The sequence below is a fragment of the Diadema antillarum genome, unplaced genomic scaffold (genome assembly GCF_040938485.1).
Source record: "Diadema antillarum isolate AM-2024a unplaced genomic scaffold, OU_Dant_1.0 seq00001161_RagTag, whole genome shotgun sequence".
NCBI classification, from domain to species: Eukaryota; Metazoa; Echinodermata; class Echinoidea; order Diadematoida; family Diadematidae; genus Diadema; species Diadema antillarum.
The window spans coordinates 879449-894221 of record NW_027271970.1 but is presented as its reverse complement, the minus strand read 5'-3'; the positions used below and the strand labels follow the sequence as shown (position 1 = coordinate 894221).

The window sequence follows — 14773 nt, the reverse complement described above, 5'->3', positions numbered from 1 at the left end:
ATTCCAATCTAATTCTAAATGCGTGATTCAGTTATAAAGTCTAAAGATAAACTGTGTAGAGCGTGGAAATATGCAAAAAACTCAAAAAACAAGGTGAACTCACTTTTCTTATTTAATTAAAGGAAGGCAGACATTTATCATAAACAATGTAAGTTATGCACACAAGTTAACCCGTTGAGGACGGACTGATTTTGCTACAACACGCATTTCTCATAGACACCTGCCCGAGTATACTCGGGACTCGTCCTCAACGGGTTAAGACAATTTGCCTTGAGATCAAATTTTGAAAAAGGAAAAAATTACTAACATTATTATTTTCCTTAAAAAAAAAATGACAGTAACCCTAGATGACTGTGATTATATTCTATCAAACATACATTGGACACATGCTGGTACTTATTCAGCACAATTTTATTTCAATTCAAATTCAATTTTGTTATGTCCAGACACATCCCTGCTACAAAATATTCTCATAGAACATGATTAATCCTTTATGTGATATCAACCCACTGAGGGCAAGTCCAGAGTATACTCAGGCAAGTGTCTATGGAAAATGTGTGTTGTAGCAAAATCAGCCCGTCCTCAACAGATTAAACAGCAACAAGTTTTATTGAAGTTGCCAGTCTGTTCCATTGACATGGAATATTACTCCTCTCAAAATTTGACTTTCACGCCAAGTCAGACGATCCACTCGGGCGCAACAACGGTCCCTAACGATCACCATGGTGATTCTGAGCGATTAGAGAGATAAACTGATCCTGGTTCACTGGCATTATCAGGAACGCCCATGCTGAAGGGCTGAGAATGAAAGTAGACTGATACAATGTACAATGTACTGTACAAGTATGTGCCTACAAGTGTACAAGCGAATAAAGTGCAGAAAAGGATGACAGAAAAATGCTCTCAACAACTGAGGATATCATACAGTAACACCACCACCCCTCCCCCCCCCCCCCCCCCACTAAATGTAGATTTGAGGTTTAAGAAAAAAATGAAAAATGTTTCTGAGGAAGGAAGCAGACCAAAGACAATAGAAGTTGTGAAAGTACATACACTAGACAGTCATCTTGCTCATATACTGGAATGCATGAAGATTAATTTTGAAAGCGCGTATCTGACAGTGCGTGACAAGCATTATTCTAGAGAGTCATTCATGGGAGTCTCAATTCAAGGAACGTGAGTGGTTTATTCACCTTCTCCTCCATCCGTACATAAAAAAAAAATAAAAAAATCTATCCTTTGTAACAAGCTTGACGTACAATGTACCCAAAAGGCAACAACCATGTCTCTACAAGTTTTTATTTTGTGAAAAATAAAATACATTTTTTTTCAACAAAAGGAGCTGCATCAAGTTATCATGAAAGTTAAATGTTGAAAATGAACATTTTTGAAAAGATTCAATCTTGCATACTGGGGCGTACTTTAATACTAAACATACAATGCACATAACAATTTTTTTTTTCAGATTCAATTATCTGTTATATCACACATTTTTAGTGCTCATGCAATGAAAGAGGGAAAATTAATTCTAGCTCAGATCAATTCATTCATGACCACAGTTAAGGTTTATAATTTCCAACAAAAAAAAAAATATTCAAAATTGGTTTACCGGTAAATTTTTCTTCAACTTACATTCTACAGCCATTTTCAAGTATTGATACTGAAGGCAAGGATGACTGTATAATATGACTTGTGACTCTATGCTTTCAAACCCTCACTTTTTCTTTTTCCCTCTCCCCCTCCCTTACTAATAGGTACCAACAACATTTAGGGCCCTCTTTATTTTATATCTTGCTACCCCTTTCTCTCTCCCTCTCCTTCTCTAGCTCTCTTGTTATTTTTATCTTCAATCATCACCAAGGTCATCCCATTGTCTCTATGTGTAGTGCTGGTACCATTGTATACAGTGGGGATATTTACAGAGTACTGTAACTCAACAAAGATCAGTGAGTCACATTTCAACCATATCAGAAAATAGATGAAAGAATATGAAGATAGGCTTTTCATATCATTCCAAGAAAGCACTCACATCAGCAGGCACAGGCAGGCATTACACAAACCATGTATGATTCCATTTACACAGGTCTACACTTTGTACTAGACACTCAACGCCATTATACAAACACTTCAACTCCTGAGAGAATATGGCATTCCAAGAAAAGATTCACTGAATTCCGACTAATAAAAAAAAAAAAAAAAAAATCCTAATTCAATGCAATATGCCATTTGAACACTTGTGCCATTGCTTATTACTTACATATAAAAACAATAAGTTTCACTGAAATATGACAACGTGGAATCATTAATTACCTTTGTACGCTTACATGGAGATACACAATACCTGACATACACACCAAGAAAATTAGATGTGCAGTGATGCCATTAGCTCACAATTCTCCATATTGCTTGAACTATAGAGGGCCTACTCATAACTCTCCACTTTTAATAGCTGTAATCCTTCTTACAGTGAATTTAGCAAGAAAACATACGGTAGTATGATTCTTCACATCACATTCTGTACAGGTGCAATGATTTTCCTAGTGATGGGGGTTTGTCACATACAATGTAGAGCCTACAATTTGTACGTCATGATTAATTGACAAAACCTTATTGCTGGAATGACTGTTTCAAGATAACTACACACACACAAAAAAAAAAAGCGAGATATGCGAGGTGAAAACATCATACAATGTAGCCTTCAATATCATGTGGTAGTACACATACGTACATAATTGTATGTAGGCCTAGGTCCTGCAATGTTTTACATGATGAAAAAGCAGTGTTTTGTGGAAAAACAGAAAACCTGGAGAGATCTAGTTTTTCTGGGGAAGGGGAAACTGAGTGCAGCTGAACTTTCACTGTTCTGTTTAGTAGAGCAAAATCCTTGTGAATTCAACTAGAGTATGGGATGACCTTCCCTTTAGCTACTGAGCTACACATCTCTGTAACCCTGGCTTGTGAAGTACTAGACCAAGGCCACAGCAACTTCATACATGTAGGATTTCCCCTCTTGATTCTTCCACCTTTGAGTAGGCCTACACTGTACCAAGGTTATCTGAGTAATCATATGACACAAGCACTACTGTACATGATGAGATCCTAAATGAGGCGAGAGGATTGACAATTGGTTCTCTCTCTTCTTTTCTTTTCTTTTTTGTGTGTAGTATTTTCTCCTGTTGTTGTTGTTGTTTGTTTGTTTGTTTGTTTGGGTGTTTTTTTTTTGGGGGGGGGGAGAAGCGGTTATATTTACAATACAAGCATTAATACCACCGCATCAAGAAATCTTAATAAAACTTTAATATTTTAGAAGCGTTCAACATTTGAGTCAGAACAACAAACTATCTGAAGAGGCTAAAGTTATGGTGGTTCATTGACTAGTTGACTAAAAATCAACACAAACCTCAACATCTCCCTGAACCTTGTGTTTCAGTATGCCTTTGACCTTTCACATATTACGAGGTTTCCTTCCACAACATATTTTATCATGATGATGCGTGGAAAACGACAACTAACATTACTAGTATTTTAAAACTAGAATTATTTTCACATAAACACTCAATCAGGCTTTTCCATTTTAAAAGAGTGTTCAATTAATTGTTTATAATTGCAGTATCAGTTCTGTATAATGTATAAAGTCATAGAGTGGCCAAACTCTTCATCTCATAGTGAGACAAAATGAATAAGATTATATCGAAAAAGAAAAACTACACATGTCTACCGGGCCATGAGATACAATGTAGTTTGATTTACATTTTCCAAGTGTAACAAACACACATACAATGAATGGTACAAGTGTACGTAAACAAAGAAGAGTTGGAGACTGAGATTTTCCCCCCTTTTACATGTTGAACCTACATACAACTCTCCCTCTGCATACAACCTTGTACATACGGTTCAGAGTCTGGCACGAGTTTTAGCACGAGTGTGGGGCCCTCATGTAAACAGTGCTCTGCCCCGAGCTGTTGAATAAAAACGCAGTGATCACAAAGCAGCAACAATGCAAGTTCAGTGGGCTCCATTTTGACTCGACGTCATGATCATTTTTTTTTCCTCCCTTCTCTTTTTCTTGGGGGGGGGGGGGGGGGGGGGGAGGGGAGGGTGCTACTTTATAAGAATTGCCTGACTTGGAGTACACCTTCCTGAGCAAACCTAGAATACAGCTTTCTCCCTGATTTTTCTCCTTTTGCAGATTCTACACTGGTACCATGACTTGGCATATTCAGGTTCTCATTGTTTGTTCTTTTTTTAATTAAGTTTCAACCAATGTCAGAAGAGCAAAATGTGCACATTACAAAAGGAAATATACATTGTATACCTAGCCTCAAGGGGGGGGGGGGGGGGGGGGGGGAAGTCCCATCTTCCATCACCTTTATGGTTTTGATCTACAGCTGTACGATGAAATTGTTTGGAATCTTGCCCTTTTTCTGGGTATCACACAATCATATTGTTCCACTACTTGGTACAGTATCAATTGAGTTCTCCAAGCCTTTTCACACGTCCTTTACTATATTTGTCAGTTCTCTGTATTACCACCTTTGTAAAAGTGGATTTTTCTCAGAAGAGAGGAGGCTAAAAAGGGGCATGTCTGTCATAATTTTGACTTTTCTCCAAAATTTTGACCTTTCTCCAAAATTTGGGGGAAATAGAATTACAACTTTGTGATGGGGAGACGACATGTTAATACACAAAAGAGAATTTCTAGCACCCAGCATACACCCCTCTTCCCTGCATGTTATCTGCTTACAGCTGAATATTCAACAAGACTTGATCTGTTTAGAAATGGCTGACTTACAATTTTTGTACAAAAGATCAATCTTTTTTTTTCCTGCATTTTATATACTACATGAATGCCAGTGTCCTGAAGAAAGAATGAGGGGGAAAGAATTACAAGGCACAGATCTGTTCATTTGGCTTCATCCCCATTTAATTTGATCAGATTTACATCTGTACGACTGACCGCAATTCAATAAGGGCACAAAGCAAGCTCTATTGTGTATTACTCCACTTGATGACTCATCCTTGTTTGTGGTAACCCAATCCTACAAGTTTACCAGTATATTGCCGGCCATTAATGGCATTGATTCACTCAAACGTAAATTTCAGCTCACAATGTCGGAGGAGCCTTCTTAACCCACTTGAGTCTATTTGCCAGTCAAATGAACCTTATCGTACTTACTGTACTGTACCCGCATACTGACGATACAAGTACAACTGTACATGTATCTTGTACAGTTCCTGGAATGGAGTGTTACAATTGAATAGTTTGGGATCAATTGATTCACTCAAACATGAACTTCAGCTCTCTACGCTGCATTAAGTCTTTCAACCCACACAGGGCACTACCAGTCAGATAAACCATGAATAGTGCCAATTACGTCTCAAGTACAGTTCGTGGAATGAGTGTGCAAGATTGAAAAGATTTGGACCATTTGGACCGAAGAATAAGATTCCTTTAACAGAACTGAATTCCACAGTTTCATGACTTTTTTTTTCACCCCAGTCAACTTTTCTAACCTAGCCAAATAATGACACAGTATACTGTGTGTATAATTGTGGCTTTACATTTTGTACATTATCAGTCTCGAACTTGAAAACTTTTTCATCATGATTTTGATGAGTTCATGCCATAATCCACTATGTACAATGTACTTCTATGATGTCTCTATGACGACAAATATGACACATTTCCTGCACAGCTGACTGAGATTGTCCAAATGACACACACCTGAAAATCTCATCAATATATCATCATGTAGAACTGCATTCAGTGATAACTTAAGTGGGAAAATAATCAGTCAAGTGCGGCAGAGACAAAGAGGTATCCATATCAGCGAGTGACGGCTCTTTCCTTGAGATGTAATCCATCATAATACAACATATAATATGTTTACCTTCGAAACAATCGCTGGGCCTCGCACAGATTATCCCCTTTTCAATGCATGGTGTCATCATGTACACAACAGTACGTTGTACCTCTAGTCTGTTTTCATAGACGCATGCAAACCATGGAAGTAATACTTTCTTTTGTCTCAGTTGGTGTCATACATTGAGCACCTAGTATTTTCTCTCTTTTTTTTTTGGGGGGGGGGGGATATGTAGACCTACTAGTAGGCCCTACTGTCTTGCAAGAAAGAAAAAGATATAATAAATATCATTCCAGCCATGTAATTTACAAATTTTTCTGACTAATCTATGTCTTTTATTCTATCTCTTCTTATGATGTGCCAAAACACTCTGGAAGATAATCGTGAGGGTAAACCAAATTTTTTTAATCCTGTCTAGTTTATTGTCTGTTTGTTTGCTTGTTTATTTCATGAAAAGGTCATTGCCCATGTATAATCTATTAGCCCACTGATAAACCATAATACAGGATACTATCTTACTATTTAGTGTGCAGTTTGGATGTCCAATCAGCTTACAGGGGCACACAGTCACACACATTTTCTGAAGGGAGGGTAATGTTCCCCACCCTTCTTTCTTCATCTCTTCTCGCTATCTGTCTTCTATTGTCTATCTATCTGCCTAGCTTTCTCTCTCCTCTCTATCTACCTATCTATCTATCTATCCATATATTTCTCTACCCTCTCTGTCTGTTGATCTACATAGTTTTATTTATGAATCTACAGCCATCTCTCTCCTCTAGTACAATGTACCTATCTACATGTACCTGGTCCATTGTAGTATCTACCTCTCTCTCTCTCCCTCTCTCTGATCTGTTTATCTTTTTATCTATGAATCTATCTATCTCTCTGTCTATCTTTCCCTCTACCTATCTCTCTCTCCCCTCTCTCTCCTCTCTGTATAATCTGTCTACTTGTCTATCTCACTCTCTATGCAGGTTACAAAGTACTCAACAAAGCCTCCATCATGTTATCATCCTATGTGGTCTAAATCTCTATAATCCTGGCATTAAACCGCCTCCATGGCTGTGAATGATGTTGATGCTAACCTACGGATTATAGCATGCGAACATCTGTGTTCGTATCCTGACCACAAGAGAGACTTGGTTGGAGATGACAACAAACACAGTGTGGCTAAAACCAGGTGGCAACATGAAGCAGGAGTTAAACAATTGGTATCATCCTATGTAAAGCCTTTGATGCCAAATGGCTTGCACACAGGGAGCTTTAATCAATCATAAACCACAACTTACTCATTGTTTACTGTATGAAGACTTGCCAGGTAACCATTCTTCCCCCCCCCCCAAAAAAAAAAATAATAATAATAATAATAATAATAATAATAATTAATAATGATAATGATAATAAATAAATAAATAAATAGATAATGAATTATAACGATAATAAAGATAATAATAAATATAATGGTATAAATACAGTACCCCAATGCCATTTCCTTGTTTGTCTGTCAAATATGCCTTCTAGTTCTCTATTTTTGTCATTGAAAACGTTGTTGTGTAGGATTTATACTCACAATAGAATTGAAAAACACAATAATCACAGGATGACTGCTATTTATAGTGAAGCAGTTATACAGTATGATAGATACATGTACATTATGTACATGATCATAAATTTAAAGTACAGATACTGTAAGAGAAATTACAGTAGAAGAACAAGTTTGCCATAATTGCTTTATAGCAGTACTTGAAACAGTATGTAAATACAAAGTATAGTGGTAGGAGTCAGCAATAGTCACGAGAGTAAAGTATTAGAAGTAACAGTAGTGGTAGGAGTAGTACAACGTGTACAACTTGTAGTTGTTGCAGTTTGCTGCTGTGGCACTTGCTGCAAGAAGTACAGGCTGTAATAGAAAGTCTAACGTACATTGTATGTAATACAGTAGTGCAGTACCTTCTTCCATAGAAAAGTTGTTCCATGGAATTATTCTGTATTGATAACACAATCGTAGCAAAAGGAGGTATGTCCTCATGACTCCTTGGGCACTCTCCGACCTCAATCATTTCAGATATCACATGTACAGTACCTATACAAATGTATGTCATCATGCAGGTACCACCTGGCCAAGTTCCTTTGAGAATCACCTTGAATCTAGACTGCAATATACACCAATGAGCACTGTCAAACAGCAAAGTTCCTTGAAAGCAAGTCCTAAGTTTATAAAGAGATAACTGAAGATTATTTCTGGTACCCTATTCAAGCTGTAATACTTTGGGTTAGCTCTTCAGTACTTTGTGGGCCATTATAAATGATTATCCTATCATAATCTAAAAATGTTTGATGTGCTGAATGGCGGATATGCATGGGGCCGATTCACACTGTCCACTTTTTTGCTCTGGAATCTCTGGTCTGATCATGATGGTGTCCACAAACCTGGTCAAACAGCTGTCCAGGGTTGGAATGTCCTTGTGGCAGTGCAGATTCCAACCTTGGGTGGTCTGTTGTTTTGATAAGGTCAACTGTCTGATGCTTACAGTTGTAATTCTGAATGAATACTTCTTCACAATCATGTGTATAACATTCAATGGGAAATGTGTGTTACAGCCTGGTTACAGCAAATTCAGTCCGTCCTCAACAGGCTAAATTTGCCAAAAAATGAATAAACAGAGAAAAGTCCTGCAAATACAATGTAAGGCTATCCTGCTGTTTGGACTATAGTGTGTCAAAGCTGCACTATTCGTAGGTTAGTGCACAAACTAAATTGCACGCATTGGTTGAAAGACAAGTGTTTGGCAACAGTACATGACACTGTTGATTCTGGACAGAAAAATCTGTCTGTTTGGAGGAGTTTTTGATCATATTTTCTTTTACTTTTATGGCTCTCCTACGTATAGGAGGGGATTAAGTGAAGCAAGACGTACCCCCAAGGAACATATCCATCACACGATGCAGAAGGATCTTTTGGTCAATGTCGATTCCTAAATTCCTGACATCTTGACTGTCGAGCAGACTGACAGGAGCTGCATGAATAAGCATTGTTTGGTTGTAATTCGAATTTAAACATACGCGAAAAAGTCAGCACTGATGGAAACCGCGAAAGTTTCTGTGCGTGAAAGAAACCACTTTTACAGTATTCAACTCTACATAGATGATCTACATGTACAGATATTTCAAAAGAAATGTGTGACCGTAGTTATGGGTAAACTCGGCCTAGTGGGTAAAGTCTGCTGCCAGCGCGCACAGTACAATTTTATGTACTGTGCGCGCTGGCGGCCGACTTTACCCGCTAGGCCGAGTTTACCCATAACTTTTTATGGCCTAGCGGGTAAAGTCTGCCGCCAGCGCGCACAGTACAATTTTATGTACTGTGCGCGCTGGCGGCCGACTTTACCCGCTAGGCCGAGTTTACCCATAACTACGGTAGTATAGAAACGATATGTTTCACATATTCACAAAATATTCACCCATGAATGATACGCCAATTAAAATCGAAACGACAACAGTTCACATTCAAATGTTTGCTTGTTTTATCAATGTTCGGTGATTCCAGGTGTTCTCTGGTCAGTAGATAGTCATCTTGATAATTTTCATGTATACTTGTCTAGATGTTTCATAAACATCCCCCCCCCCCTTTGATTGATTACAAATAAACTTACAACCAACGTAAACTGGACAATGCAAAATCTAACTCAAGAGATACATCCATCATATTTATTGCGCATGGAACTTAGTTACAGGACATATAGTATCTAGACAGTCTTGTGTGTCTATGAGTTTATGACAAGAATATTGGGTAACACTAACAGAATGGATCCTACTGCTAATGGTACATGTACCACGTAGGATCAGAAAAATACTTACGGTTCCGATTCTAAAGATTGCACTTTGGCCACGTAGTTGCACGGAATATAACCTTCTCTGCCGGTCACACGCGAGCGAGCTAGCCACCAGTCTCCCGAGTCGTTTTGAACTTCTAGCTCCTCTCCCTTTTTAAACCCTAAATCGTCTTGTGTTCTCGCTTCATAGTCAAATAGGGCAACATATCTCTTAAAATTTGTCGGTTCATTTCGGCTCGAACCAGAAGATGGAACAATAGCAGATGCACCGCCGACGTACGGCTGGTGCGACGAGTGTGTGGGACCAACCACAATATGCGACCCCGGAGCCACGGCCGGCGTAGTGACTTGCATTCCGACATCGTTCGCTCCAGTACCAGGCACGGTCGACGATGGAGTGTAGTGTTTTTCGCTCTTTGCGAGTCCTAATCCGCGGAGACAATTTCCCATCTTGGTGTTTGCTCTATTCCAAAATTCAAAATCCAGATATCATGGAAACTTCAGCAATAAATCACGTCGATGTATCCATTTGTCCAGTTATCATGATCACCCGATTACTCACAGCATCATACTACATCATTGAATGGTTTTGGCTCGGCTAGCGACAACGTTGACTTACGTACAAGCAAATACGTACATTCAAAGGCATGCACAATGGGTGTTCCCTCTCACTAAAAATACACGCTATTGGTAATTGGCCTAAGCACACAGTCTTTCCATGCATACGCCGAAATAAATAAGTCAGTCCATTAGCCGTTATTAAACAGGATGTTTACCTCAACAGATCCTAAAATACTAGAAAAATATGTATTATTCAATATAGACATCAATTTATGAGAAAATTTAAGTATTACAGCTGACATGTAAGTAGAATACTATAGGCGGAGGGATATAGTTATGTACAGTTATGTTATGTGGCAACTTATAAACATTTTCAGAGCAGAGAAACTTTTTACCGGCTCGTCGCAGACAATGGGCAAAATATTTTGAAAATTCTTTTGTAAAGTCATGATGTGAATTTTGCGCAATACAGGGGAACCCCCACTGAAACCCCCTGAGTCTATAAAGACCCTCTCCCAGTCACTTTCACGGATCGCATCATGAATTATCACGGATCGTCGTTTTTGACTCTGGACAGTCACCCGGAGTGATCCTTGACACCAGGAAACAAGTGGTCAGAAATTTTGAGTGTTTCTGACATTGTGTAGTCCTATATCTGCATATAACAAATTATGAACATTATTCGTTCTGCTTACATGTAGGCCTACATCACAAATCATTAGATTAAACAATATTGGGTTCAAAATACTGCCCTGCGGGAGACCATTTTCCACATGAAAAATATCAGATTTCTCATTTCCTATTTTGACCTGGCAAGTACGATATGATAGAAAGTTCTTTATAAACTGTAAAATATTTCCTCTTAAACCCAATTGACTGAGTTTTACTATGAGTCCTTTTGTCCAGAGTGTATCATACGCCTTCTCCAGGTCAATGAACACTGCTACGAACTTCACAACAGTTTCTAAATTTTTCATTATTTCATTTTCCAAATGTACAATATTATCAACGGCCTTTTCTAAAGCCATGTTGAAAATTTGCGAGCAGATCGTGTTTTTCTATAAGATATTGCAATCTGTTTTTCACCAGCGTTTCCATTATTTTCATGAAACATGATGTCAACGCTATTGGGCGGTAAGAGCACAAATGGTGTGGGTCCTTACCCTGCTTGAGTAGAGGAATCGAAATCGAATGTTTGCATGATTTGGGAATATCTCCAGTATCCCATATTTGGTTATACAATTTCAGTAATATCTCCTTTTTTGACTCTGGAAAATGTTTATACACTTCATATCCTATCTTATCTTCTCCCGGTGCTGAAGTCTTTTTATCTTGCAGATTTCTTTCCAATTTACTCATCACAAAAGGCTCGTTTAAGGCCAGTTGCAATTAGCCTTCCTTATCCTGGACCTGGATCACATCAAATTCTTCCTCTATCTCTTTATAGATTTTACTTTCTGTATTCCCTTTCCCTGTATAATTCAAATATCTAGCAAATTCGTTTGCTTTGTCTTTATCATCAACAATAATACTTTCACCCACATATAACACAGACATGCTATGGGTTTTATTCCGAGGAATACCGTTCATACTCTTATCCACATCGCCGGAGCAGACGTGGATCGATTCAAACTTGCACAAAAGGCTTGCCAAAATCTGGTTCTTGTCAGCCGTATCGTTCGCTGCGTTTCTATACTTTCTTCTTTTTGTACCCGTACAAGTTTTCCTCAGACCAACACCAAGAGAGTCTATTTTTCAATCTATTCCCGTTAATTTTCAAAGAACATTCTTTTGTCCACCAAGGCTATGACTTTTGGTGTCTATGTTTTCTTCTTTTAACTCCAACTGTATCTTCAAGTACCTCATAATGTGTAACATAAACATCTCATAAAATATTTTAGTATCCACGTTGATATTATTTATATTCATAACATTCTCACACAATTGAGCGAATTTTTGCCAATCCATATTTTTTAAATTCCAGTTATTGCTTCCATTGCTAATTTCTCAGGGGAAAGACTTTCCTCCCACACACCACTCAATACAAACAGGAAAATGATCACGGCCTAGTTTGTCTGGCTTAACATTAATGCGCTTACTTGCTATTATAACTGAGATGAAATCAGAGACAGATCCAAACAAGATATTTTTCCTGAATGGGGGTCAAGTCTCGTGCCAGATCCGTCACAGTCATTTAATATGACTAGATCATTTTGTAAAACAAATTCCTCAATCAATTTACCATTTCTATCCAATTTATCACTACCCCAAAGGGGGTTATGAGAATCAAAATCACCTATCAAATCAATAATTTTGCAGGATCTTTAGCTTTACTTAATCTACAGCCTCACAACGTATCTCTCTGCAAGGGTTATAATAATTAACTACTGTGAGGAAAAACTTACCCAAAAAATATCAATCACTTGCAATTCAAATTCAGACTCGCATCCTTTATAATCGTAATTTATACAGAATCATGCATGGGCGGCGCAGCCGTGATGGGGGCCGTGGGGGCTCGGGCCCCCACACTTTTTGTGCACCATACAAAGGAATACATACGGTGTCATCACTTTGGGCCCCCACACTTTTTTCAACTCGGAAGTACGTAAGAGGCACTACAATGGGTTGTTTTTGTTTTTGTTTTTGTTTTTGCTTGTCAGCTGAAGAAACCCGGAAGTACTCGGACGTGGAGAGATGAGCTGAGGACCTTTTTTTTTTTTTTTTTTTTTTTTTTCAGCTCATGAAACCCGGAACTGGGCCCCCACACTTTTGAAAACAGTGCGCCGGCCCTGTCATGTACATAGAAACAACACCCTCCTCTAATTTGTGTTGTTCTATTTTTAAACAAACAAGTTTAATTTGGAATCTGCAAAACATTATCATTATTAAACCATGTCTCCTTTACACATATCAAATGTACAATATCAAATCTATTTGTGCTTAAAAATTGTATCAATTCTTGTCCGTGTCCACTCATTCCCTGAGCATTCCATTGGAGAACGAGGAAGACCGACATAATTATATAAACTAGCAAATTTCCCCAACATCAGCTGTCTTTTCCAAGAAGTTTACCGGCTGCTGCATTGATCAGGAGACGAATTTCTTCCTCTGATTTGTGTCTTTCACAGGGCCGGCGGAACGTTTTCAAAAGTGTGGGGCCCTCCCTTTCCATTTCCGGGTTTCTTCAGCTGGCAAGCAAAAAAAAAAAAAAAAAAAAAAAAAAAAAAAAAAAATCCTCAGCTCATCTCTCCCTTTTCATTTCCATTTTGTTTTTCAGCTGACAAAATAAAAATGTATTCAAGAAGTAAAATGTCAGAGGTAAAAATGTCAGAAGTATATAAAAATGTTTTACCTCATTTTTACTTCTGACATTTTTACCTCTCACATTTTTACCTCTGACATTACCTCTGACATTTTTACCGCTGACATTTTTACTTCTGACATTTTCACCTCTGACATTTTTTACCTCTGACATTATTACACCGAACCATATTCATATGTATGTTTGTTTGTGTATTTGTTTGTTTGTGTATTTGTTTGTTTGTTTGTTTGTTTTTTATTCATATCCTCATTCATGAAGACGAGCATTTAGACTTTACCTTCTCATGATTCGAATTGATTGAAGACACACTATTAATCAAGCTGGCCTATCCAATGTTTGGTTTAAGGCCAAAACGAAAATACTATCAAACTCGTTGCTAAAACTAAAAAATGATGTTTTGGGGGGGTTTTTTGTCAGGAATGGGAAGTTGCAGTATGGTTGAACCGTGTTTCCACGGTTATAGAATTATAGATTTTTTTAAAAATCTAATTCTAGAATATTTGAAAGTGACCATGTATTTAAAACTAACTACTTAATCTCCCTGAATAAATCTGATGCTGATAGCTTATGTAAGTTTCAGTGTACATTGCATAAATTACCTGTAAACAATGGTCGATTTAATTAGAACACATCACATTGTGATAGATTATGCAGTGCACACGCTACTTGTCTTCTCACATAGGTGATGAGTTTCATTATTTTATGTTTGTTTGCCCTTATTTTCAAAGGGAGAAAATGCAGGGAAAAATCGAGTTGCATTAAAACGCGAGTTGAATCAAATTAGGTAAATACGACAAAAGAAAGAGAGCTGCATGTTAGGAGAGAAATACCAAGCAAAGATAACAAAATTACTATATTTGACCGACTACAATAGTTTGTGATTCCACCCAGCTTTCATTTCATAAAATTGACTTTTGAGACCTGTAAAGACGAACTTATGAGTATGCTCATGAATTTCGCGAGAAATGAATGAATTCGTCTCGTGTGATGATACAGACGCAACCTATACTTTAAAGGGTGTGTACAGTTCTGGTCGAGGTGAAGATTTAGCTTTTAACGTTTTGTGAGATATTCAGAAACCACTCTATGAGACGTCAAAGAGCATGCGATTCTAAGGGGCATCAAAAGTTTATTCGATGAAAATCGGTTTGGAAATCGCTGAGATATCCAAAAACAAGGTGAAACAAAGAGTT

The 14773-nt window shown here is 37.8% G+C and overlaps 1 protein-coding gene across 1 annotated transcript in view; it reads right to left on the bottom strand.

Annotated features, from left to right (window-relative positions):
- Positions 1 to 10303, bottom strand: part of LOC139744333 (tyrosine-protein kinase Src42A-like) — a gene marked incomplete at its 3' end in the record, with an annotated part of 30586 nt that extends 20283 nt beyond the window's left edge. Inside the window, exon 1 of the mRNA XM_071654774.1 lies at positions 9723 to 10303. Coding sequence (XP_071510875.1) covers positions 9723 to 10147 — 425 coding nt within the window. The remainder of the gene's footprint in view (positions 1 to 9722) is intronic.
- Between the last annotated feature and the right edge of the window lie 4470 nt (positions 10304 to 14773).